Source organism: Oncorhynchus mykiss, chromosome 25, assembly GCF_013265735.2.
Source record: "Oncorhynchus mykiss isolate Arlee chromosome 25, USDA_OmykA_1.1, whole genome shotgun sequence".
Lineage (NCBI taxonomy): Eukaryota > Metazoa > Chordata > Actinopteri > Salmoniformes > Salmonidae > Oncorhynchus > Oncorhynchus mykiss.
Window position 1 is genome coordinate 21,630,007 of NC_048589.1, and position 26,706 is coordinate 21,656,712.

A 26,706-nucleotide genomic window follows, 5' to 3' on the forward strand; every position below is an offset into this window, starting at 1 on the left:
ACAATGGGGCTGTGGTCCCCAACGGACTTAGGGTCAATGATCATCTCCTCAGAATTTTTCACATTCAGTTGTAGGTGATGTTCATTATACCGTCTGGTGAATCCTTCAAACTCTGCCTTGTACCCATTGGTGTCAAAGCCTTTGTTTAAGAGCCCTAGGACATCGGTGTCTTCCGAGAACTTAACCACGTAGTCGTTTGTATACAGCGTGAAGAGGAAAGGGTAATAGAGGATAGGGGAATACCATTACAAGTGTGAATCATTTTGAATAAGATGAGTTTTGTGGTGGCAGCATCATGTTATGGGTATACTTGGTACCGGCTGGGGAGTTACGATCAAAAGAAAAATGAAAGGACCAAAGGATAGGTAAGAAGTTAGAGGAAAACAAGCCATAGTCTACTGAAAAGCTAACCCTGGATAGTTATATTTTTCAGTGTAACAATTACACAAATTCTAATGCCAAAGACACACCAGAATGGCTTTCCAAGAGGTGTTGAGTGTTCATGAAAGGATCTTGTAGTCCCAGTCCTGACCTAAATCTGCTTGTAAATCAGTGACAAGAATTGAATATTGTTGTCCATCAATGAATCCCAATCAAATTTACTGAGTTTGAGTATTTTTGATAAAAGCAATGGATATGTTGCCATTAAAGTCATGCAAGGCTAGAAGAATCTTTTTCAAAATGATTCACAACTGTAATGGCTGCCAAAGGTGCTTCCACCACATGTAAGGGGTGCAGGGAAGTCAGACGCAGGAGAGCATAACTAGGTAATAGCCAGAGCAGTTTAATACCAAAACCAACGGCATCAATAAAATAACAACATGGGTACAAAACCCGACACGCACCAGTCAACATGTGCACAAGCACTTACAAACAAACAATACCACACAAAGACATGGGGGGAACAGAGGGTTAAATACACAACAAGTAATGAGGGAAATGAAAACCAGGTGTGTGGGAAAACAAGACAAAACAAATAGAAAATGAAAAATGGATCGGCGATGGCTAGAAGACCAGTGACGTCGACCGCCGAACACCGCACAAACTAGGAGAGGAACCAACTTCAGCAGAAGTCGTGACACCACATATTAACTCTGGTGTGTGAAGACACGTCATTAACACATTTTAATTTCTTATTTTTGTATTCATTTGTGAAATGTTCTATAATTTTTATTTTACTTTGAAAAAGAGGAGCAAATTGTGTAGATCTATAGGAAATAAATCTAGCCTTGCACATCTCTTTTAGATTACATTTTAAGGCAGCAAAATGTGAAGATTGTACAAAGGGTGTGTAGACTAGCGACTGTATGTAGAAGCATGCACATGCAATCCTGCCTTCATGAAGTGCATTAACATCCACAAAAATTGTTGATATAAAAATGGTTTAATTATTGATATCAAATATGTCATTATTGCTATAAAAAAAATATATATCAATAAAAAAATGTTATGAATATATGTTAAAAGGTCCATGTGCTTTATTCTACTCAGGGAAACATGTAGACATTTTGAATTTCTTTCTCAAGCACATTCTCAAGTCTGTGTATGGACATTGCACATTTTCACAGGCTTCTCATTTATAAACCATAAGTAAAGCATTAAGATTTATTGATTTAATTCCTTTCCCCTAAGACATGTTTTCACACTTGCACAAAATTGCTGTACGAGTGCACTAGACAAATTAGGTCAGTGTATCCTGAAATTATATGAAATGAACAAATCTAATACATTAAGCGTGCACAGTAGTGAATCCTTGCAGAAGCTTAAAGCCCTGCTGTTTGGTTTCATAAGGAGTGAGGGAAAGCCAGCCACAGTGCTCAGTCGACAGCTCCGTTTCCTACTTGCTGAGACTGCTCACACACGCTGGCTGGGCTACTGTACGTGAGTAAAACAGTGATTGGTCGTGGGCTCTGCCAGTCAGTGAACAAATCCCGTCTGACTTCCTCTCCTCCTTTCCTGATGCAGCGTGGGAGGAGAGGGAGGGGCGTGGATCTGTCTTCTCTCAGCCACTGAGCCTCTCTCAGCCTGCCTCCGCTTGCTCTTTAGCTCAGCTCGTCACCTGCCCTTGAGTTCCTGTGGATAGATGAGACTGAATGGAAGCCGTTCTGTAGTCTGACTCTTCTAAACCCTATCTCTGCTGTATTTTTTATCTCAGGGCTGTTTTCATTCTTTTTTATCCTCTCTGCTCTGGGGCTGTAGTGGAGTTGGGTGGAGTGGAGCATTTGTCCCTGGCTGGCAGAGCTCCGATGGGAGGCAGCTCTGCCTCTGGCTGGGACTGGGGATGCTGAACGGGGGGAGGGAGGGCCTGTTTCAGCTGGGACAGCAGCTCCAGCAGCAGGGGGAGTACCAGGCCGCCCTACACTGCTTCCTCAGCTCTCTGCTGGGGTTGAGGCATGTGCAGAGCTTTACCTCGCTGCCCAACTGCCTGCATCAGGTGAGCCAACGACCTTGATGTCTGGATGATCACTCACTCTCCCACACATATGTATACATACACAGACACGCATACTGTAGATGCATGTTTGCGCACACAAACGTCCAGGGTCAACAGACAAATGCACACACTTGTGGTGTACATACATATGAGCACACAGACACAAAACACACTCACCACAATACTGATACCATACATACTGTAACATACAGTACTGACACTTTTACTGATTCGCAGTGTGTTACTCATACTGTACATTACCATATACTATACAGACACAAGTCACACTATACATACCAATACAACCTTCACCAATGTGAAACATCATGTTGCCACTCACAGCACAGGATCAGCATGTTTCCTGTTGACAGTGCACGGTACACGGTGAAGAGAAGGAGTCTGTCTGTCTGTCTAGCACAAGAACAGACAGAAAAATGTCAAATGGCTCTTTTGAATGTAAGTAATATGCCATAATGCCAAACTTGTAAATATGTCAACTGCTCTGCAAGAATAAGAGTGTTTGAACTGGTCCATGTATAGTGTATAATACAGTATGTCAGTACGGAATTACCTACAGTTCTGACAGAGAGGAGTTGTCCATTCCTCACCACAATATAGTAGCTGATATGAGAATAGTGGACTGAGAAGGCTCATACATGGTGATCTGAGTAGAATGCAGATAGTAAATTCATTGTGTAGCGTATTCATATCATACAATCCTGATATGTGTTTTCCTCTGTGATTACAGATTGCTGAACTCTTCATCTCCGAAAATAATTGTATCCTTTACACACCAACAGAGGCCTTGTGAAACCAAACCCCTAGCCCTTATCTGACCCCCACTTCCAGAGAACTATTAGTACTATCTTTGCATGAAAAGCCTACACCTGTGAGTATAATGGGGAACAGAAGATTGTTTCCATTTTTGGTGGCAGCGGGCATGGTGAATTCCAGCACAAAATGTGATTTGACTGTACAGAGAATGCACTGTAGAAAGAGTGTCCTTGGGCCAGAATATAATCACGGCTTTGTCCCAGAATGCTCAAGATTTTGAATAGGGCCCAAACCCTGTGTCTTTCTCCTAAGAGGATTTGTAAGTGCTTATCTCCCCACAACACAGAGTATGAGAAAACGAATTAACCTGTATTCTGCAGTGGCTGTGTGTCACCACCACCGCCATTATCCACTATAGGCCAGTGCAGTATAGTGCTCAGATAAGATGGGTGTAGTGTTGCAGGATCTATAACCTCTTCCCATGGCACTCCTATCTGTTACTGAGACACTGAAACAGTTTACACGCCAGGTCAACTTATCTGCCTCAGCAAGACCCAGCTCTTCACAACCCATCTCCCAAAATAGGTTGATTTACTGGGCTGACTTCATCAGTAGGGCTATTCATAGTCTGCTCATGTCCTCAGAATTCATCTAGTTAAGAGGCTCATCGGTCATGGCAGGATTGTCTTTGGACATGAACCAGACACATAGGATCATGAATAATTATGGAAGAATTGTTAACAGTAACATTATATAAACTTTATAGGCAGAGGTCATGGGTTGCGTCTCCATGTGAGCTACTCTGACTACAGCAAGTATATCATTAACACTGTAATGATTTAAAGTAGATATTTTTATTCATTCACAAAGTAATTTGAGTTGTTATTATGGAACTTTATGTGAAACTCAGTATGACATGTATTTTTGTCGACACAGAGAATAGTTGGATACATGACAGAGTCAGTTAGAGTCCCTGGTCCCTGAAGACATTAAAACAGGATAGTCATGTGGCTGGGCAGAGCCAGAGTTGAACAATGCTCTCTGGGTTGCACAGTTGAAGTCGGAAGTTTACATACACTAGGTTGGAGTCATTAAAACTAATTTTTCAACCACTCCACAAATTTCTTGTTAACAAATTATAGTTTTGGCAAGTCAGTTAAGTCATCTACATTGTGCATGACACAAGAAACTTTTCCAACAATTGTTTACAGACAGATTATTTCACTTATAATTCAATGTGTATCACAATTCCAGTGGGTCAGAAGTTTACATACACTAAGTTGACTGTGCCTTTAAACAGCTTGGAAAATTCCAGAAAATAATGTCATGGCTTTAGAAGCTTCTGATAGGCTAATTGACATCATTTGAGTCAATTGGAGGTGTACCTGTGGATGTATTTCAAGGCCTACCTTCAAACTCAGTGCTTCTTTGCTTGACATCATGGGAAAATCAAAAGAAATCAGCCAAGACCTCCACAAGTCTGGTTCATCCTTGTGAGCAATTTCAAAATGCCTGAAGGTACCACGTTCATCTGTACAAATAATAGTATGCAAGTATAAACACCATGGAACCATGCAGCCATCATACCGCTCAGGGAGGAGACGCGTTCTGTCTCCTAGAGATGAACGTACTTTGGTGCGAAAAGTGAAAATCAATCCCAGAACAACAGCAAAGGACCTTGCTGGAGGAAAAAGGTACAAAAGTATCTATATCCACAGTAAAAGGAGTCCTATATCGACATAACCTGAAAGGCCGCTCAGCAAGGAAGAAGCCACTGCTCCAAAACCGGCATAAAAAATATAGAATACGGTTTGCAACTGCACATGGGGACAAAGATCGTACTTTTTGGAGAAATGTCCTCTGGTCTTATGAAACAAAAATATAACTATTTGGCCATAATGACCATCGTTATGTTTGGAGGAAAAAGGGGGAAGCTTGCAAGCTGAAGAACACCATCCCAACCATGAAGTATGGGGTAGCAGCATCATGTTGTGGGGGTGCTTTGCTGGAGGAGAGACTGGTGCACTTCACAAAATAGATGGCATCATGAGGAGGGGAAATTATGTGGATATATTGAAGCAACATCTCAAGACATCAGTCAGGAAGTTAAAGCTTGGTCGCAAATGGGTCCTCCAAATGGACAATGACCCAAGCATACTTCAAAAGTTGAGGCAAAATGGCTTAAGGACAACAAAGTCCAGGTATTGGAGTGGCCATCACAAAGCCCTGACCTCAATCCTATAGTAAATTTGTGGGCAGAACTGAAAAAGAGTGTGTGAGCAAGGAGGCCTACAAACCTGACTCAGTTACACCAGCTCAGTAAGGAGGAATGGGCCAAAATTCACCCAATTTATTGTGGGAAGCTTGTGGAAGGCTACCTGAAATGTTTGACCCAAGTTAAACAGTTTAAAGGCAATGCTACCAAATACTATTTGAGCGTATTTAAACTTCTGTCCCACTGGGAATGTGATAAATCCTTCTCTCTACTATTATTCTGACATTTCACATTCTTAAAATAAAGTGGTGATCCTAACTGACCTAAGACAGGGAATTTTTACTCGGATTCAATGTCAGGATTTGTGAAAAACTGAGTTTAAATGTATTTGGCTAAGGTGTATGTAAACTTCTGACTTCAACTGTATTTGGGGAGGTTCTCAGGGGAGTGCGGGAGGTGAAGAGTCAGACTAATCTAGCTGACTGATGGAAACTCATAGATTCACAAGCACAGACTCCATAGCATCAACTCAGCATCAAATGCCAGAATAATAACTCCCTGTTGCTGAAATTCTTCTCAGAGCTGCCAGAATTCAGAAGTGACCTCTGTCCCTCTGGCCAAAATCCATCTTGGCTCCATTTTGTTTATTGACATTTCTTCCATGGAAAGTATACTCATCTGTCAATTCAGTTTCACTCTCCAATGATTTTGAAAGATTTGTGGAATCTGTGTGGGTAGCTGGATAGGTAGGATGACTGACAGTTAAGGTGAATAGGGCACCGGTCAGATGACAGAAGAATGAATGAGACTGAGGCAGGAATTCCTTTAACCATAAAGTGGTACATTTACTGGGAAGTGTGGATTCATGGAGGCACAGAATGCCTGGATTAGATGGAGTTAAGGAAGAGAAAGCAACGAGATCGGGCAATGTCGATTTTCTTCCTTTTAATGAATGGAGATCTGTCGGACATTTCCACCTGACCTAATTAAAGAGCCCCTGGCCCAGATGAGCAAGTGGCCATGAATGAAAGGATTGAAAGAAATTTGAAAGCACATTAATTTCAGATTGCACATTTCACTTTGGGCTGATTTCTGTAACTTGCTTGCGGCATCACGTTGTATTGAATGCTTGTTCATGAAAAAGTAAAGAGATGGATTGAGTGGGTACAGTTAATATGCCAGGAAATACAATGCAGTTCTATCTGTTTGGTAATCCATACTGAATGTATTAGTTGTGAACGCATCTCCAGACATCTGATTTATTGGCCTGTGAAAAGTGCTGTGTCTGTAATGACCATCAACAGTCATTACATCAGTGGCCCAGTAAACCCTGGAGTTAACCCACAACTGTCTGTCATCAGCCCAATATGTCTACCTCAGCCGGGCTTTTATATACGAGCTATAGGGCTTAATTTTCGGCTGCCATTAAGCACAATTTTTTTCAAATCCTAGAGCCAGGATTGGTAATTTACCTGTCTAATATGACCTTGCTTGCACTGAGTTGGGAAGGGTGGCAATATCAGAGGTGTGTCCTTAGAAATGTGCACCAAAGTGCCAATTTCAGTATGCGCTGGTGAGGATATTTAAGAGCAACCGAAAGCTGGTTGTAGTGGTAACTTGGTTGGTTATGGCATTGATTTTGACAACGGAAGGGCAGCCTATCCAACCAGGACGCACATGGAACAAGAGGGATGTGCTTTTCATGCCCGTAAACCTTGTATTGAGGTACATTAAAAAAACAAATGTTTTTGCCCATTTAGTTTAATTTGATTAAAAACCAATCACAGCAATGAAGGCTGTTTTTTTGTCATGTCCAATGCATTGGCCAAGTAGTTAAGACTATCGATAAAGTGTTTGGCTCATGAGACATTTAGAAATAAATCTTAATCACCAAAGTTGTATTAAAAGATCAAGCTTGGCAGTTAAATGTCCATCATGGAATGAGAGATTAGATAACCTGGTGACACTCCTATTTTAGATTTTGTTGTTGTTATTTTCCTGTAACAACTGCTTGTTTTCCATTTCATTTCATTAACAAACTTTGCCTACATGCTTTTGCATTATTCACAATTCACATACAGCACCAGTCAAAAGTTTGGACACACCTGCTCATTCAAAGGTTTTTCTTTATTTTTACTATTTTATACATTGTAGAATAATAGCAAAGACATCAAAGCTCTGAAATAACACATTATAACCAAAAAAGGGTTAAACAAATCAAAATAGATTTTAGATTCTTCAAAGTAGCCACCCTTTGCCTTGATGACAGCTTTGCACACTCTTAGCATTTGTGAGTAGGTGTGTCCAAACCTTTGACTGGTACTGTAGGTCTACCTGCAGTGCATACTCCATTCGGATGGTACCCATGTCTCTTGTCCAGTTACCAAAGATATGGTCCTCCAAACATAGGCTATTAAAAAATGTCAGTCCTATAATGCCATGTCAATGGTAGGCCTATGCTTTATCTTGCTTATTGAGAACGTGCCTCACACATACAAAACAATTTGTGGGAGCCTAGTATTTTTTGTTTGAGGAGAAGTGTGATGCGTAAAGATATTTCGGCCTATACTCCTTGAAACCAATTTCATCTATGTTGACTGTCAAAACACTGGAGCTGTGTTCGAATACCCATACTAACATACGGTATACTACATACTTAATGAGTATATACTACATACTTTATACTATTAGTTCATTTTAATATACTTTGAATGAACAGTATCCTTTCAGTTGAGCATACTAGTACTTCGCCTGTCTACCGGCAGTTGATGCTGTCGCTATGCAACCTCTTGCTAGCTATTTAGTGTAACAAAGTACTATCTAAACATCATACGACTTCGGGTGTGTTCATAAATTCAATCTGGAGGGCCAGAGCGCGCTCTGGGCATTCGTCGCTCTCGGGGCGTTCAGAGTGCACACTGGATGCTTTGGCGGAGGTGTAGGGTTGATCCAAGCATTCTGACCTCACAACGGCAGTCAAGCACCCAAGCCAACTGGCTAACGTTGGCTAGCTTGCAAGCTACTTCCAAACACAATTGAGAGAACACCTCACTTTGACCATTTTACTCGCCCTAACAGAGCTCGTTAGGCTGTTTTCATGTTATCCAGAGCATTGGTGAGCGGGTTATATTCAATGGTGTTGAGCGTTCATAAATTCAACAGTTTTTCTGCGCTCTGGCACACTCAGACGAGAGTGTTCTGAAATCGGAGTAGATAGCCAGAGCGAATTAACAATGTCCATTGAGAAGGCACAACGACTATACCACTTAGCTAAGTTAAGAATGACGTGAATAATCAAGTCAATAAACATTGGGTAGTTAGTTAGATAGCATATAGATAATATACTGGCACGTTCGATGTATTAGTAACCAACTAACGTTACTTTAGGTAGCTAGCTAACATACCCGTACATACTGCATACTGGTAGCATAATGCAATGAATGCTATGCCGTTTTTCCTAGCCACCGTGCTTCTACACCTGCATTGCTTGCTGTTTGGGGTTTTAGGCTGGGTTTCAGGACAGCACTTTGAGATGTCAGCTGATGTACGAAGGGCTATATAAATACATTTGATTTGATGATAAGGATAGCGTAGCTAACAAATTTTCGGGCAACGTAACTTATTTGAAAAATCATTACTTTATTACATTGCTCAATATTTTCTTAACATCTGTCATAATAAGTTAAAATAATGAATTTGTATCCGCTCTCGTCGGACTTCGGCTGCATATTTCCGCCATTTACTTCAAATCTGAAAATGTTGGGAAGTCACGCTCATTTTCAGAAGGATTGCATTATGGGCCCTAAAAGCACGGAAATAGTGTCCAATGCTTGTATACGTCATACACTACCGTTCAAAAGTTTGGGGTCACATAGAAATGTCCTTGTATTTGAAAGAAAAGCATATTTTTTGTCCATTAAAATAACATCAAATTGATCAAAAATACAGTGTGGATATTGTTAATGTTGTAAATGACTATTGTACCTGGAAACTGCAGATTATTTAGGCATACAAGAGGCCCATTATCAGCAGCCATCTCTCCTGTGTTCCAATGGTACGTTAGCTAATCCAAGGCAAACTGTTGGATTAGTTAGCTAATCCAGCTGAAAACTGTGGGAGATTTGTACAGGATAAAAGGGATCCTGAAGAAGGAAGGCTATCACTCCATTTTGTAACGCCATGTTATACCCTGTGGACGGCACTTATTTGGAGCCAATTTCCTCCTACAACAGGACAATGACCCAAAGCACAGCTCCAAACTATGCAATAACTATTTAGAGAAGAAGCAATCAGCTGGTATTCTGTCTATAATGGAATGGCCATCACAGTCACAGGATCTCAACCCTATTGAGCTGTTGTGGGAGCAGCTTCACCGTATGGTACATAAGAAGTGCCCATCAAGCCAATCCAATTTGTGGGTGGTACTTCAGGAAGCATGGGGTGAAATCTCTTCAGATTACCTCAACAAATTGACAACTAGAATACCAAAGGTCTGCAAGGCTGTAATTACTGCAAATGGAGGATTCTTTGACGAAAGCAAAGCTTGAAGGACACAATTATTATTTCAATTAAAAATCATTATTTATAACCTTGTCAACGTCTTGACTATATTTCCTATTACTTTTTCATTAAAAAACAAGGTCATTTCTAAGTGACCCCAAACTTTTGAACGGTAGTGTATTATGATATCCAGGAACTTTTGGCATACTAACAATATCTATACTATGACCAATAAACATCCTACATACTCAATTTATGTCATAAATAGTACCGTTAGTGCAGTTAGTATGAGTATTCGAACACAGCTTTGATGTTTTTTACTGTTGTATTAGTCATGACTGTAGCCTATGACATTTCATAAACTGTAGTATCAATCCACAATGGACTAGGATGAGTATATTCTGTGCCCCCAGCTGAATTGGAGTTGATGACAATGCAAAGACAGAACTTGAAACAACGGAATGCAGTATTAAGCCATGAAACGAGTTGCAAAATGCATCATACCAACTGTATTTCTATATTTTGAAAGTTATATATCTTAAACTTGATTACTGACATAATGAAACAAATACCATAATATATATTTTTTTTGCGTGGAGTTTTTAAACAACTTCAATTCAAACATTATGGGTTCAAATACACATACACTGAGTGTACCAAACATTAGGAACTTTCCATGACAGACTGACCAGCTGAATCCAGGTGAAACCTATGATCCCTTATTGATGCCACTTGTTAAGTCCACTTCAATCAGTCTAGAGACGAAGGGGAGGAGATCACGTTGCAAAGCACCATACTGTGACACATTTTAGAAATATTCAAATAAGGCTTTAGACATGTATAACTCAAAGGAAGTAAACGGAAAGAGAAATGTACTCTTCTGGAGTTGACTGTTTATTCAAAACAACACGAAAAGTCTAAAATGGCAATTGGAGTTACATTTAAGCAACTCTCTGAGTTGGATTTTACTCCATTTAGTGAAGTTTTAACCCCAAAAATATCAACACCATGACCAGAGTAGTTTTAACACAAAATGGGGGTGAGACCATATAAACTCCATTACATTTGACTCCATACGAGTTTAACTAACTCTTGCGATTTTACTGTGTAGTCATAAAAGTTAGCCTCTTTCCTTTCACACGGACAGTTATGTTCGGGATTTATAGGCTACTGTCTTCATAGGCTACCATTTTGTTATGTTTTCGAAAGAGCAGGCTTACATGTGCCCTTAAAACTGGGCTCAAGGGAGTGGTGCAGGCAGAGGACTCTTTCTTAGTGACACCATGAGTGAGACCAGCTGCTGTGTTTTTCAGATCCAAGTCAAATCATTGGTTTGTTTTTTAGCTCTGACAGAGGTAGAAAGCTGTTACCAACATTCTGGTGGCCTGTATTCACTGTATACGACACATACTTAAAAAAAAAAAAAAAAAAGCTTTAATTTGTATCTGTGCTACTTTAACAGAAGTCAATAGGTCACCCACAACAATTCAGAAATAGAACCAAGCAAAGGCTGGTCTCATGTGCAACAGAGAGCTCCTACTTTTAAGTAGGCCGTTTATGTCTGGGTTTATTTTAGGCACATTTTCCTTGCCAATTGTAAATGGTGTTGACTTACAAAGGGATGCATTTATTTCAGTATGCAGAATGCCTTTGACAAAGTGAACAAACTCGGCTCCTGAGTCTATGTTTAGGGAAAACACATATTTAGTGTGTTATTATGGAATCAGATACAAGAGACTCTGGCACATCAACATGGACAAACAAGAGACTGTCCAGATTATTATAGTTCAGGCCTTCACAGAGAATCTTGGAATCTATGATTACAGTTGCTTGTCTGTTTAGAATGTTGGAATCTAGGATTACAGTTGCTTGTCTGTTTAGAATGTTGGAATCTATGATTACAGTTGCTTGTCTGTTTAGAATGTTGGAATCTATGATTACAGTTGCTTGTCTGTTTAGAATGTTGGAATCTATGATTACAGTTGCTTGTCTGTTTAGAATGTTGGAATCTATGATTACAGTTGCTTGTCTGTTTAGAATGTTGGAATCTATGATTACAGTTGCTTGTCTGTTTAGAATATTGGTGATGAGCTTGTTACTTGCTGAGGTCACGAGGTTGAGGCCAATAAAAACAACAACACATTGCAGTTGAGCCTGGCGACAGCACTGTTTCTGACTTCAACAACTGACTTAATCCCTGAGACAACTGATCCTTCACCTACATAAACAGACGGCAAGGCCCTGCAGTTCATTCAGGCTGAGAAGATGTTCTATGAGGTTGCTCTGATCGAGCTCACTGCTGTTCAGGGGAGCACAGGCAAGTACATTTAGATCTATACCATGGGGGCATTAAGGGGGTATTATCACTCTAACTTGGTGATTAGGGAGTGTCGTAATGGTACCCAAGGAAATGCAATTGCTAGAAGCCAACTTTGCGGTATACAGTATGACATACAGTGTGTGTGTGTGTGTGGGGGGGGGTTACCTGCTTTTTGTTATATACAAATTTGAATTGATACCAGTGAGCAATGTGTGATTCTGTACAATAGAGAAACAAACCTTCACCAGAGAGCCTGGCGTATTCCTTACAGCCCAACAAGCACCATGTGATTCATTTCACCTCGGTCCATCTTTATTTGCTGTAAACATAGCATAGCTCTGAGACAGTGTTCACCTCAAGTGTCCAGTCATCGGTCACCTGCTGCCTCTCCTCTGCAGACATCTGCATTCATCTCTGTCTTTCTGTCTGTCTCTCTTTCTCTGTCTGTCTGACAGGAGGCTGCTCTTAGTTTGTCTGCCTAGAGGCTGTTCTCTGTCTGTCTGACGGGAGGCTGCTATCTGTCTGTGTGCCCGGGAGGCTGTTGTCTGTCTGCCGGGAGGCTGCTCTCTGTCTGTCTGCCGGGAGGCTGCTCTCTGTCCATCTGCCGGGAGGCTGCTGTCTGTCTGCCGGGAGGCTGCTGATGCTGCAGCAGCTCAGTGTTGCGTGGGCCGGAGGTAGCAGGAGTTATGAGACAGACAGGGAAGACTAATGGCCATGCTAGGCATTATCTCATAAAGAGTTGTGTGGCGCCATGGAATACTGAGGCCCCTGATTCAGCACTGTGCCTGCTCTCTGCTTCTGGTATCACAATCACTCCACCAACCTTCTGTCTCTCTCTCTCTTCAATCTCCTGTTCAAACCTTTGCCCATTTCCACATTCTCTAATTCTCCGTCAAAGATATTGGACCTAACCTATTTCCTATTCTTTCTTTTACCTCATCCTGGTCAAAGTTTCCGTCTGCTTATTGCTATTTCTGAACCACTTTACTTTTCCTTTTACCTCTCTGTAACATTAGGCTGTAAACGTTTCTATGTAGGCTAATCTCCACTTCCAACAGGGTCAGGTCAGTTGTGTATTTGCCTGTGTAAGCTGGTAGCTGTGTCACTGCTCTTGTGGGCGTGGTGAGTGTTTTGTTTTGACTCACAGTATCTTCTCCCTGCCCTCTTACCTCTGCTCCTCTGCTCACTATCCTGTTGGCTCCACTGTACCCTGCTGTTCAAACTCCATTCTCATCTCCACACTGCCAGCCCTGCCAGAGACCACGTCGCCAGCCTTTTGGATTCTGTTTACTTGCTGTGGAGAGAGACAGAGACAGAGCGAGAGGGAGTTAGGGGGATAGAAAGAGAGAGAAGGATAGAGCGTGAGAAAGAGAAGGATAGAGACAGACATTAGCGGGCAGCTGACTGCGTCTGATTACATGACCTGTGTGTGTGTAACAGGCCCCCAGGAGGAGGCTTTGCTGGGCTCGGCGGGGACAGGATGGGCGTCCTCAGAGGAGCTATCGGATCAGGCCTCTCAGGCACAGCACCTGGAGCAGCTAGCCCAGCTCTGCATCGTGAGTAAAAGGTGCGTAGAGATGAATAAAGTGAAAGGCTGTTTCCGCTGTGTGTTACAATACTGTATGTAATTAAAAATAGGCTAATGTATTATGTGTTCTGTGTGTCTAAAGGCTCTCTGGGCCCAGTGAACAAGTAGAACACAAAATGTCCTCACTTGCAATAAGGACAGTGTTGCTTAGTACTGTTGGTTTTCCTCTCATTAAAAAAGATGTGTAGCTGTTTCTGTTCTGCTGACCTTTCTGTACTTTTGTTGGTCTATACTGGGTTTCAAGTAAGGGCGGGATGAACAAGTAGAGAATTATCTTGTTAAAATGCCTGTTATACACTGAGTGTACAAAACATTAGGAACTGCATTTTTTATATTCAATCTTTAATACAATTGTTTTAATTTTTTATATCGCTAATTACATTTTTTAATATCAATAATGTAATTGTGTATATTAATAATTGTCCAATTCTGCATATATCAGTATACAACAGTGGTGGAAAAGTACCCAATTGACATACTTGAGTTAAAGTAAAGATACCTTAATAGAAAATGACTTAAGTAAAAGTCACCCAGTAAAATAATACTTGAGTAAAAGTCTAAAGGTATTTGGTTTTAAGTATACTTAAGTATCAAAAGTAAGAGTAAAAGTATGAATAATAAAATAAATCTTATATTAAGCGAACTAGACGGCACAATTTTCTTGTTTTTTAAATTTACGGATAGCCAGGGACACACGCCAACACTCAGATATCATTTAAAAACTAAGCATTTGTGTTTAGTGAGTCCGCCAGACCATAGGCAATACGGATGACCAGGGATGTTCTCTTGATAAGTGTGTGAATTGGACCCTTTCTGTCCTGCTGAGCATTCAAAACGTAACGAGTACATTTGGCTTTCAGGGAAAACATATGGAGTAAAAAGAACATCATTTTCTTTAGGAATGTAGTGAACTCAAAGTAAAAGTTGTCAAAAATACAAATAGTAAAGTGAAGTACAGATACCCAAAAAAACTCCTTAAGTAGTACTTTCAAGTATTTATGCTGAAGTACTTTACACCACTGGTATAAACTGAGTGTACAAAACAATTAACAACACCTGCTCTTTCCATCACATACACTGACCAGGTGAATCCAGGTGAAAGCTATAATCCCTTATTGATGTCATCTATTAAATCCACTTAATCAAAGTCGATGAAGGGGATGAGACAAGTTCAAGAAGGGTTTTTAAGCCCTGAATCAACTGAGACATGGATTGTATGTGTGTGCCATTCAGAGGGTGATTTAAATGCTTTTCAACAGGGTATGGTAATAGGTGCCAGGCGCACCGGTTTGAGTCTGTCAAGAATGGTTGCTGCTGGGATGTTCACGCTCAACCGTTTCCCGTGTGTCCACCATCCAAAGGAAAATAAGCCAACTTGACACAACTGTGGGAAGCATTTGAGTCAATATGGGCCAGCATCCCTGTGGAACGCTTTGGACACCTTGCAGTGTCAATGCCCCGACGAATTGAGGCTGTTCTGAGGGCAAAAGAGGGTGCAACTCAATATTAGGAAGGTGCTTCTAATGTTTTGTCCACTCAGTATAGATGGTATAATATACAGTATTGACCAGGGGTATTCAACTATTACTAGGTCAGGAACCTGCTGGTTTCCTGTTATACCTGATAATTGCACCCACCTGGTGTCCCAGGTCTAAATCAGTCCCTGATTAGAGGGGAACAATGAAAACATGCAGTTGGAACAATAAATACATGCAGTGGAACTGGCTTCAGGGTCCAAAGTTGAGTTTGAGGGGTATAGAGGCAAAAAAAAGGCTGTAGTTATATTTATGCTGTGTATTTTGATACTCAGTCTAGCTCTTTGTACTTTACAAAGGCTGTATATGAGAGTACAATATCTTTAAAAGGTGATTAACAGTGATATTACTGTGCCAGAGGCTATCTCACAGAGACATTGTTTGCATTGTTTAAATAGAACATTTCTGAACTGTCTATGTGGTGGAACTGTCTCCAAAATGGTTAGCTTTTCTTTTCTTATTTCTAACAGAAATGTACCGTATTCAGTTGATTGAACTCAGTAACACATTGCCCCTTCCCCTGATTGTTAGTGAAAGACGGATTATATCTTCATAGTGCTTTGAACATATGTCATCAGGATGGATATTTCCTCATCCAATAAACAAGTGCAGGAATAAGTGTTTGCATCCGTGGTCCCCATGCAAAAATGAATTGGTTGATTTCACTTGAGGAGTTGGAGAAAAGGGCCACCATCTCTAATGTTACCAGAACACAGGGATCTGGTCCTTGATGCAGGGGTACTCTGCCACAAAGACAGTAACATCAACATTTATTTGTCCATGTTGTCATTGGTTGGAAGATTAAAGCATTAAGCCTGATTGTCTTGAGAGGGTGGAAGGGGGGAACAGGTGCATAGGGAGAGGGGTGTGATGGTTGGATAAGGTGAGGAAGCTGGTTCATCTTGAATGAGATTGTAGAGATTGTTTATGGCTGTACCCAGGGTCTTGGGTTTCTGGGCAAACAATGACAAGCACTAGTTGGTTTCTGCTGTTTGACCTCATTCTTGTACAATACTTTTGGTTTTGGGTCTCCAGCACAATGGTCTCATAGACTATAGGTAACATAGTAAATGTAAATGTAAATATATGTTTTGATTGGTATGGTTACATAAGACAGATGGTTACTGAAGGCAAAAACTAAAGTGGGTGGATTGGTCGGCGTATAACCCAAAGGTTCAGAGTTCAAATCTCATCAGAGACAATTTTAGCATTTTAGCTAATTAGTAACGGTTTTAGTACTTACTACTTTTTAGCTGCGTTGCAAGTACTTGTTACTTAATGTAGCCGATGTGAAATGGCTAGCTAGTTAGCGGTGGTGCGCCAGGGTCCCTGGTTCGAGCCCGGGTATGGGCGAGGGGACAGACTAAAGTTATACTGTTACATTAACACTTAACCCTATTAGCTAACCCTACCCGTAAACCTAAACTTAACCCTTTAACCTAACTCCTAAACTTAACCCTAACTTCAACCCTAACCCCCAACCCTAACCCCTAGACTAGCTAACTTCAGCCACCTAGCTAGAATTTGTGATCTAATAAGAGATAACTGGAAGAGATGGACAGGAACTTCTTTTGGACTAATATAACAGGCTGTTGTAGTCGCCAGCCCCCATCTTCTCTTGTGGTGCTTCCTGAATCTTTCAACGCTGTGGCATGAAGTCCTTCGGCCGTTGAAGGGCTTCTCTGTACTTTGGCGATAGGATGTCCTCAAAGGACATTCTAAACAGTGCAAAAGGACACCTGGCCATTACTAATTGAAGGGAATAATGGTTGTGGAACAGCGATCCTGAAATCTGCCACACTAAACGGGGCTTGCTCTCATCTATGGCCACACATGAGGGTGATAAAGGACCTTGCGTGGTGTTACCCACGGGCAGATACAGATACAGAGAGCGCAGCAGAGTTGGAATCTGTAATGCCATGCTATGCCCACCTAACTCTGTTCCAGAGGGGGATAGCCATGGAAGGGTGCAGAGTAAACCAACCTGTGGGGGCCATGGCATTTGTAATTCACACTGGAACCAGGATGAGGGCAGCAGCTTGGCAGTTGGCAGGCCCTGGACGTTTCCACTGGCTTCATAAGGTTGGGTCTCTGGCCCTGAGCCCACAGCCCTATCGGCCCAGCCTCGTTGCTCCAAATCTAATCACAGCTCAGCCCACGTGTGTTTGTATTTGTCATGCTGCTCTGCTTCAAACACCGACATCGATCCTCACACCTGACAATGCAGCACGTCCCACTAAGCTTGATTAAGGTCAGCCATTGTTGTGCTCCCTGAAAGGACTTATTTATGGGATTAAATTAACCAAGGGTGCCAGACAATATATATTTCAGCACGAATCCAAGCCCAGGTTGATTCTTTGGAATGACATGAACTGCTTTTTCTAGTTCAAGTGTTATGAGTATACTGATACAAAAATAATCTACTGATACAAACTACTACTGATACAAAAATAATCCATAAAATGTTACTTATCTATGTGTTCCTGTCCTTTGTCTTTCAGACCTCATCTTGCTTTAGAGTACAGTGGGAAAGCCACTAAGATCCATCAGAGGGCCTTTGGCAACGACCACCCCATCACAGACAGGAGTCTGGAGCTGCTGGCCACCGTCTACGCAGAGATCGGCAAGACAGAATACTCAGGTAAAAGCCATAGACATGCTGAGTAAAGACATAAAAGCCATAGGCTTATTTTAAATGGTCATGAGTGTGGCTGAGTGTGACAGCATGTACTGTACTGTCAGTATGACAGACAAGCCTTCCTTACAGCACACAGGCAGACGAAGGGTTTTATATTTGATAGTTTGTGGTTAAAAATGCACACTGTACACTGAGAGGTGATGTAGTGTAGACCTTGTCACCACGTTAACACAAAGCACTCTCCAGTGGCATGACAAACCCAAGAACAGCCACCTTGCCTCAGCTCACACACCGCACTGTAAGTGGCATACAGAATTCCAATTAACCTTTGTACTGTACGATGTCAGCTCAAGGAAATGTTAAATTAAATAACACACTCACTGTGCTGTTGGACATCAAAGTGGTTTTATATAGAGCTGAACATAAAATACTTTGACAGTTTGAGGCCACTGTAATGTTGTGCTCATGCTTCGCTTGCATGAAGAGGTAGATGCATTTTCTATTATTTCCCAAAGTTGACATTTTTAGGGAAGAGAAGTCTGCATTGGGTGAAATGTGCCCTAGATGTTAAGATCAACTGTTGAGTCAGCTTTCACAGACTAGGGTGCTCAGTAAAGCAGGTTATGTAGAACCTGGGTTGCTAAGACAACAGTTCACATTGTACGTTGTCATTAATTCCGGTTGACCTTCTTGGCCATATCCAAGGTAAAATAGATTTGTAAATAAATACAGAGAACAGCTGAAGCAAGAACACAGTTTGTCTTTGCAATGTAATCCAGGTCACTATCGGGGTACACGTTTCATTCAAATGACTCTGTTTTCTCTCTGTGTAACCTTAACTTAGTTTCACACACAAAGTGTGATTTCTCTGTGACTTATAATCGCTGTCATGGAGTTGTCATTATGGATGTGTGCTGCACGCCTCCTATAAATTCCTTTATTGATAGTTGGGCCGTCTACATGTTGCTTATTCATTCTATTGCACAGCTATCATAACACATTGCTAGTGTATTGCTTTATAACTGTGTACATGGCCATGATGGAGTCAACACAGAAATGTTTGTTTTGTATTTTGAACTTTCATCTTCAGCTTTATCTACCCAGTATTTGTCTGCATGTTTACTTGTACCTTGACTCCAGGTTCCATTGACAGTTAGAGACTAATGGTTACTCATGGTTAACTCCTTAGACTCCCTGGACCAGTGTGTGTCAGTGCTGTCCAAGAGGTTTGCTGCTGCCGAGTCCTTCAGAGACAAACTCAACAACGGTCTTCCCCATTCCCACTCCCATTCCCATCGGGAGAAACACACTGAGGTCTGGCACAGGAAAGACCCCAGTCCACAGGATGACACACCAAAACCGAAGGTGACACTCTTTTGTTAAGAATACCTTTTTTTTCCAGTCAATGTACTTAAAACTGGTATCCATTGTGTCCTCACTTCTAATGATATCTCACCCTCTCCTCAGGTCACCAACGGTAAAATCCCTACGTCCATACTGAAGAGGTCTGGCTCAGGATCAGACTCGGAGCCCAGCCACAGATGGAAAGGCGAGCGACGGGTCCGGTTCCGGGAGCCTGAGACCACTGTGCATGGTGAGAGAGACACAGCAGGATAAGAGATCAAATACCAAACATAGGGAGGCCATGAGGACAAGACCTGTCCTAGCTTTAAAAGTCTGGGCCCATTCAGTGCATGTAACGAGCCGAGGAGAGATAAAGCGTGTGTGTCAGACTATAGCTGATGGAGAGGGTTACCTTCTGGTGCATTCTCACCTCTACCCAATCACTCTGACTTCTTTACTGCACTCGGAGGCCCTGGTCTGCAGAAACAAGAAACACATTTATCATTGGACTGACTCAGCTCTATTCCACTGGGTTTGGGGAGTTAAACACTCACTATATCAAAATGTATAAAGCAATTCTTAGTAATACATTGGTGAGATATACTGCTAAATCTACTGTTCTCCTCATTCTCTATGGGGCAATGTACCTCACAAAGGGGTCTGCATTGTTATGGCGTAGCTGTAAAAGAAAATGAACAAGATACAGTAAAATCCTGTGATTAGATCGTAAAACACTGTCCCTTGAGGATACTGTAGTATTTAATGCAATGCTGAATTTAGAAAAAGAACAAACATGTTCAAGTGATTTACACTTCATGATGAATTATGCATGCAAATGAGTTAGCATACAATCTGTGACACAGAGATAGCTAATGACGTGCAGCCATCCATTGTAGCTGTACGCCACCAGGCATGTGTGTACTGTGGCTGCAGCTAGATGTCTAGGTGCAATGTGAAGCTGTTATTTACTTGTTTATTATCTATCGGTTTCGCAGACGTTCCATACTATGACTGTTTAGTTGGTAAGTCTGTCTGAGAGTGGTCCCAATTATTAACTTACTAAGAGCATGAAGCAAGTGTCACCCTTACTGACTGGCCATTACTGACTTGTTATAGTAAACCCGTTTATGGAATACTGTTGTGTGGTGATTCATGTCAAAATATGCCATCATAGACATTTTAATATTGTACTGTGATGCATGGGTTTTCCTCCCTCCAGTGAGTTCGTTTTGCATGGCCCGTTGCCCCAGGTGGGAGGAATTTGCACATTACACATTAAGTGAAATCTTCACCCACCGGGGCACCGGGCCATGCAAAATGAACTGGCCCATTTTTTTCCACTGTTGATATTGCATATTCCAGTCCCGTATCTGGTGTATGGAACATTTTATACAGTTAACAAAGAGCCATTACCAAAAACACAAAAAAAAAGCAGGCCTCTAGCTACAATGGGTGGAGAAAATTAATTTTGGAATCAGGAAGATGCCATGCCCCTCACACCTGAGCGGGCAGACTGGATGAGCCATTGCAATTCATAAATCATTCAACAGTTTGTTGTTGGTCTCTTTTGGTTCACAGCCTATGACACGTCACCGCCACGCCCCCACCTGGCCCTGTTCACCTGCTTGTTCCTGCTGATGTCACTGCTGGGCGTGGTCATGTACAGCACGGACCGCCGGCGCCCACAGCGTGTGTGTGAGGAGCTGGAGGCCTCATTGGCTGTCTATCTGATACACATGAAACAGCTGCTGTGGGGCTGCTGGATCTGGCTAACCATGCAGTGACTGGGAGCCACCGAAGGGGGAGATGTGGAGTAGTGAATTCACTCTCTTCCTCACTACATGTCCCTTAAGGTGTCCTTACCCAGCTTGGTCCACGAGCACACCTCAGTCATACACACTGACTATCTATCTATGGTGTTGAGATGTGCACCCCTACTGCTACGCTCACACCCATATATGGAGAAATGTGTAATCTCAGAGATACAGTACGTATCCTCCACACCTGTACACTGGTGGTGGGTATGCAGCCATGTTTGTTTTATCGATAAGACGTTTTGCACATCAGCAATGTTGACGCTCACTGATTATGCTCACTTAATTGCTACAATCATTTACATTTTCCATTCTTGACAAAATCTATTGTATGTGAGTAAATGTTTAATGGATTGCAAAATCAATTGTATTTATTTTATTACAGTACTACAGTACGTAATTTTGTGTACTTAAAAGATTACTACAGATATGAATGTCTATATACCGTATAGTAAGGATTATCACAATATTACGCCTTGTTATTGCACATAATTGAATGTAGAAAATGTGAAAACTGCTTTAAATTGGCAAAAAAAAACACCCTTACTGTCTAAAATAAGGATTATAGATTGAGTCAAGCACAATGTGAACACCTTTTAAAAATGATTTCTGAAACAGACACAGGACTGCTTCAATTCACAGTGCCAGGTTGATCTAGCAAATTGTTTGACAAAGCCATCTTTCTTTTACAGCATAAGAACTGTAGTCTGACCATTTTTAGGTCAGATAAATGTTGTGATCCCAGTTGGACAAAGATGACAACTTCAGCACAATAATATGAATGCTCTCTTTCCTGGGAATGTACTCAAATTCAAAGAGTGATTATGACAGTGTACCTCTTGGTAAATGCTAAAATGCCACAAGTAACATCCTCTATCCTCTAAATGTTATTTATTTCTTATATACTGCATATCTGCATCTACTCAAATATCCAATACTTTTGTTTTCTTTACACATTTTGAAAGGGCTTTTGTTGCATTTCTATTTTTTGATTGATCCGATATTCAGGTTTTAATCTTCATGTCAAATGCTTTAAAAGCTGTGGATTATTTTGGGATTGAAACATACTTTAAATTAGAGCAAATGTTTATGATGCAAAGTAAATAAAAGGTACGTACATTAACTGTACGGTCCAGTGATATAGGGTAAGATGCAGCAACATTGTGACACTAATTGAAGCATCACTGTGGGACCTTCATTAACTGGCACCATTCAAATATGGAGCATTTAGAAATTGAGTCTCTTCTTTACAGGTGTTGAGCTTTAAAGGGCAATGTGATGCTTATCAAATACATGTCAATCTGAGCAATAAAACACAAGACATTGTTTCCAATAATACATATTCTTTATACAGCTTTCAGGGAACACAACTATAGTAAAGAGTCAGTGTTGGAAAAAAATCTGAGCAATACGATGCAACCAATGTCTGAATGGAAGAGATACTGAGACTGAAGGTTTTCTCTACACTCTCAAGCGGAACTACTGTCATTAGCAGCACAAATAACTAGCAAGTAAACATGGCCTGTATCTGCACATTTTGGTTAGTAGCTGCATTTCACTGCTGACAATCTGTATGTGGTCACTTTGAAAGAAGTGCCTTTTAGAAGGATTTCTTAGTTTCTATCTTTTTTTATTTAATTGAATAATTTTAAATAAAACTGTCATTGCATACCAAAGTCAGTGAGGGTGGTGACTAGCTTTTTAAAGTCTAACATGCTTTTGAATGTGTGTGTGTGTGTGTGTGTGTGTGTGTGTGTGTGTGTGTGTGTGTGTGTGTGTGTGTGTGTGTGTGTGTGTGTGTGTGTGTGTGTGTGTGTGTGTGTGTGTGTGTGTGTGTGTGTTGGCGTGAGAGCGAGAGCATGCATGTGTGCAATAAAATGATGATCCATCTTTCCACGCCGCAGGCTACATTTCCTCACGCACAACAACACAGAACTAGCCTTGGATAATGTGTCATCCCGTCTATGTTACAGGCTTCTCACTCACTGTCAAAACATTTTTTTTCCGTCAAGATTGTGTCAAATAACAAAGGAGGGGCCAGCCTGAGCTTTTATGATTATCAGGATGAACAGATTGACTGATTTAGCTACTTATGTGATTTTCAGGCATTTCATCCTGAGATCTGTTCCAGTCAGTTTAAGTTCATTGACAAAGTTCTTACAAAGTACACTTTGCATTTAAAAAAATAAATAAATACATTTAAAAAAAAATACTGTTTGGTAATTGTAGATACTGCATAATAGACTGAAAATCATACATCATACTCTGTTGCTGCATGCATGCAAAGAATTCACACATTACTGAAAGCCTATCATGAATGTATTCGACTGTTACAAAATAATATATTGCCCAACACAAAAACATGTCAGCCTGCTCACACTGTCTATATTCACACAGTACATGCAAAAAATGAAAACAAAGAAAATATGATCCATTTGAACCATTCTTTAACCACCTTGTGTGAGTCACCATCTATGTGCAGCTAAATGGAAATCAAGGTAAAAACGAGTCTCAATGCACCATTTCTATCCTCATTAAATGACCCTGATTTTCTGAGCTCATTTACGCTCCAGTGTGTGCCTTGAAGGGGAAGACATGTCAGCAGTAGCTCATTATCAAATACAAATATAGCAAGTGGACAAATGGATTGAATCAGCTCCACAATACAGCCGGAATCTCTTTACCCTACAGCGCTTTACAGTCAACAGCAGCGTTTTCAAGGGGAAAATCAGGAAACATATGAGGAGGAGTATGTCCAAGCAAGACATTATTATGCACTCTAAATGGATCTCTAAATGGAACAGTTAATGGATTTCACTTGATTGAAAATTGCACTGAGTGTACAAAACATTAAGAACACCTGCTCTTACCAGGTGAATCCAGGTGAAAGCTATGATCCCTTATTTATTTATGTCACCTGTTAAATCCACTTCAATCAGTGTAGATGAAGGGGGGGATATAGGTTAAAAAAAGGATGTTTAAGCTTTGAGACAGCTGAGACATAGATTGTGTTTGTGTGCCATTCAGAGGGAGGGTGAATGGCCTTGACAAAAGATTTAAGTACAGTATGGTAGTAGGTCTCAGGCGCACCGGTTTGTATCAAGAACTGCAACGCCGCCGGGTTTTTCACACTCAACAGTTTCTTGTGTGTATCAAGAATGGTCCACCATCAAATGGACATCCAACCAACTTAACACAACCGTGGGAAGCATTGGAGTCAACATGGGCCAGCATCCATGTGGAACACTTTCGACACCTTGTAGAGTCCATGGCCCGACGAATTGAGGCTGTCTGAGGGCAAAAAGGGGTGAAACTCAATATTAGGAAGGTGTTCCTAATCTTTTGTACACTCAGTGTAGATTGACAGGGGCTGGCAGTTGGGGTAGGATAGGAGGATATGTGTCAGTAATGTGCACGTGCCCTCTGGGTGTTAGATCATGCCACTCTTCAACTGGTTGGCATCGGAGCCCCGGTGGGACGAGTGTCCCAGCAGCAGCTCCTTCTCGTGGATCAGACTGTCCAGAAGGTCCTCCTGGCGGTAGTTGTGGTAGACCTTGAGGAAAGCCATGACCGTGATGCCCAGCCACGTCAGCCACGCTGCCCACAGACCAAACTGCACAGCAGAGACGGGGAGGCAGGGGGGGACGTTTAACAGACATTACATAGCCTCACAGATTTAAACAAGGGCTAGGGGTTTCCAAGTTCATTGAACATGTTTTAATAAGTCTAAGATATCAACAAAGTGTATGACAATATACATCCGTCTGACCCTTACCTGGGCAATGGCAAACTGGTCATAGAACGAGGAGTTGTCCAATCCTAACTCCAGATCGGTGTCCTGCATGTCCTCACAGCTGAGATACAAGACAAAGTTAGCTTAGGAAAATAACTCTCCGGACTGTCCAAGAGCCATAAGATGGGGTCATGAGCCTCACCTGCTGGGCATGCCCCCGCCCTCTGTGATGGCGTCACACCACAAGTTGAAGCCCACACTAATGATGGTGCTGGAGAGGAACACTGTGAACACCATCAAGGAGCTGATCAACAGATTCAGGAAGGCATTGAACAGGGAACTGCACTCACAGAGACAGAGTGAAAGAGCAAGAGAGAAAGTGAGAGAGAGAACGTAAGACAGGTTCAATAATGTAATTGTTCTATCATTACCATCCCTGGCTCATTTGCCTAATGTTGTATGTATTGGACTTGATTAGATGATAATTCATTTAACTGTGACTATGTTGCGTTCTAATGGACGATATGACCAATAGAAGGAGATTGGTGGTGTATCTGTATGCCAATAATGAATTAATTATTAGTTTTAGATACATGTTTTTTAAGTGGATGGATAGATTACCCTACCCACCTTATGTCAGAATGAAACAACGACAGACTAATGAAAACCTCTGCATTGCACAGTAGCAAAACGGTTATTATAAAGATTGCAAGCGTCTAATCATTATATAAGGCCTATTAATCAATGCAGTTTTTGTAATTGCACCTCTGTTGAAAGGCAGAAAATGGCATGTCTTCCTTCTGGCTGATTGAACATATTGATTACGGAGCAAAGCAGCAAGATGGGCAGATTTTGCCATAGCAAAAACATACGTTAACATTTTTTGAGGGCTACATCTGTAGACCTCAGAAAAAGAAATTGAACGTAAGGCTGTAATTAATCAAGAAGGATCACTGATCATTCGGGTGTGGGAGTGGATGGGCATGGGCTACTTGAAACACATCCCATCTATTTTCTCTATTTAAATAATTCAGATAGAATAAACACAAAGAAAACCTGCAAATCAAAACACAAGAACCACAAGTGATTTTGACACTCACTCGTCGTGGCCTTTGAAAAGAAACAACAGCAGTCTCCATGACTGCACTGCGGACAGGATGAGAGATGCTATCCCGACAAAAGTGATGAAACTGCAGGAAGACTCCGGTCCCCACTCCTCAACGATAAAGCGCTGCTTTGAGACTGTGATGTTCTCATTCTGCCACATACCACGCGTGAAAAGCAAGCATTTTCCATGAAAATCCTCCGTGTTTTCAGAGAGAGGCACTACGGCAATAAAACCAAACACAAACGCCAAAAAATAGAGGATGCATTGGGCGAAGATTAAATTATCAAGGGCCATTATTGCGTCTCCTTTCTCTTACTGCGTTCGTTGCATCGGCGACTGCGCAGTAGAGACATTTGAGCGTGGGCGCAGCATCAGCATCATTCGTGCTGGAGCAGCAGGCTCAATGGGACCGATTCAGACAAAGCCTCGTTCACATTAACCATAAGCACTCCTCTACATTGCACCGGTTGTCATTAATTTCAATGTGGACGCCGACAATGGAGTGGAATCGCAACGCCCCCTTGCGGTTGAAGACTCTGTTGCGAGACGCATACTTGATATTTTTCCAAACTTTGTGTGGTCTTCAGTCCAGCCAGAGGCTGCATTCCAAACACTTAAAAGACACACACTCTCTCCTGAGCCCTCAATATAAGTGGACACTTCTGATGACCTATCATGACGTCTAACGAGTTGATACTTGCAG

At 41.5% G+C, this 26,706-nt stretch overlaps 2 protein-coding genes across 4 annotated transcripts; one reads left to right on the forward strand and one right to left on the reverse strand.

The window, feature by feature from the left end:
- The first annotated feature begins 1,999 nt into the window (after nucleotides 1-1,999).
- LOC110505588 lies at nucleotides 2,000-22,842 on the forward strand. 3 transcript variants are annotated; one of them, XM_036962797.1, is made up of 10 exons: nucleotides 2,000-2,434; nucleotides 2,777-2,890; nucleotides 3,183-3,213; nucleotides 12,154-12,240; nucleotides 13,684-13,810; nucleotides 17,868-18,007; nucleotides 19,194-19,369; nucleotides 19,472-19,598; nucleotides 20,344-20,370; nucleotides 20,927-22,842. In XM_036962797.1, the coding sequence occupies exons 1-10, from the start codon at nucleotides 2,282-2,284 to the stop codon at nucleotides 21,130-21,132; spliced, it is 1,188 nt and encodes a 395-aa protein (XP_036818692.1). In that variant the 5' UTR covers nucleotides 2,000-2,281; the 3' UTR covers nucleotides 21,133-22,842. The 3 variants fall into 3 exon arrangements, with proteins under 3 accessions (XP_036818692.1, XP_036818693.1, XP_036818694.1); XM_036962798.1 differs by lacking the exon at nucleotides 20,344-20,370 and having other exon boundaries at nucleotides 2,002-2,434; XM_036962799.1 differs by lacking the exon at nucleotides 2,777-2,890 and having other exon boundaries at nucleotides 2,004-2,434.
- A 1,563-nt stretch (nucleotides 22,843-24,405) lies between these two features.
- Nucleotides 24,406-26,409, reverse strand: LOC110505590 (transmembrane protein 179-like). The gene is made up of 4 exons (XM_021584907.2): nucleotides 25,996-26,409; nucleotides 25,098-25,235; nucleotides 24,938-25,016; nucleotides 24,406-24,775 (listed from the first exon to the last, which is right to left on the reverse strand). Exons 1-4 carry the CDS (start codon nucleotides 26,295-26,297, stop codon nucleotides 24,593-24,595), a joined length of 702 nt encoding a protein of 233 aa, XP_021440582.1. The 5' UTR covers nucleotides 26,298-26,409; the 3' UTR covers nucleotides 24,406-24,592.
- Nucleotides 26,410-26,706: the final 297 nt, after the last annotated feature.

What these genes read in the sequence shown, in the direction of transcription:
- LOC110505590 (XM_021584907.2), bottom strand. Translation starts at nt 26,297, where the DNA reads ATGGCCCTTGATAATTTAATCTTCGCCCAATGCATCCTCTATTTTTTG. An exon ending in CTTTTCAAAGGCCACGACGA is followed by an intron (nt 25,236 to 25,995) that starts GTGAGTGTCAAA and finishes CTGTGAGTGCAG; the next exon opens with TTCCCTGTTCAATGCCTTCC. An exon ending in ACCAGTTTGCCATTGCCCAG is followed by an intron (nt 24,776 to 24,937) that starts GTAAGGGTCAGA and finishes TCTGCTGTGCAG; the next exon opens with TTTGGTCTGTGGGCAGCGTG.
- LOC110505588 (XM_036962797.1), top strand. Translation starts at nt 2,282, where the DNA reads ATGCTGAACGGGGGGAGGGAGGGCCTGTTTCAGCTGGGACAGCAGCTC. An exon ending in CTTCATCTCCGAAAATAATT is followed by an intron (nt 3,214 to 12,153) that starts GTATCCTTTACA and finishes CTACATAAACAG; the next exon opens with ACGGCAAGGCCCTGCAGTTC. An exon ending in TGCTGTTCAGGGGAGCACAG is followed by an intron (nt 12,241 to 13,683) that starts GCAAGTACATTT and finishes TGTGTGTAACAG; the next exon opens with GCCCCCAGGAGGAGGCTTTG.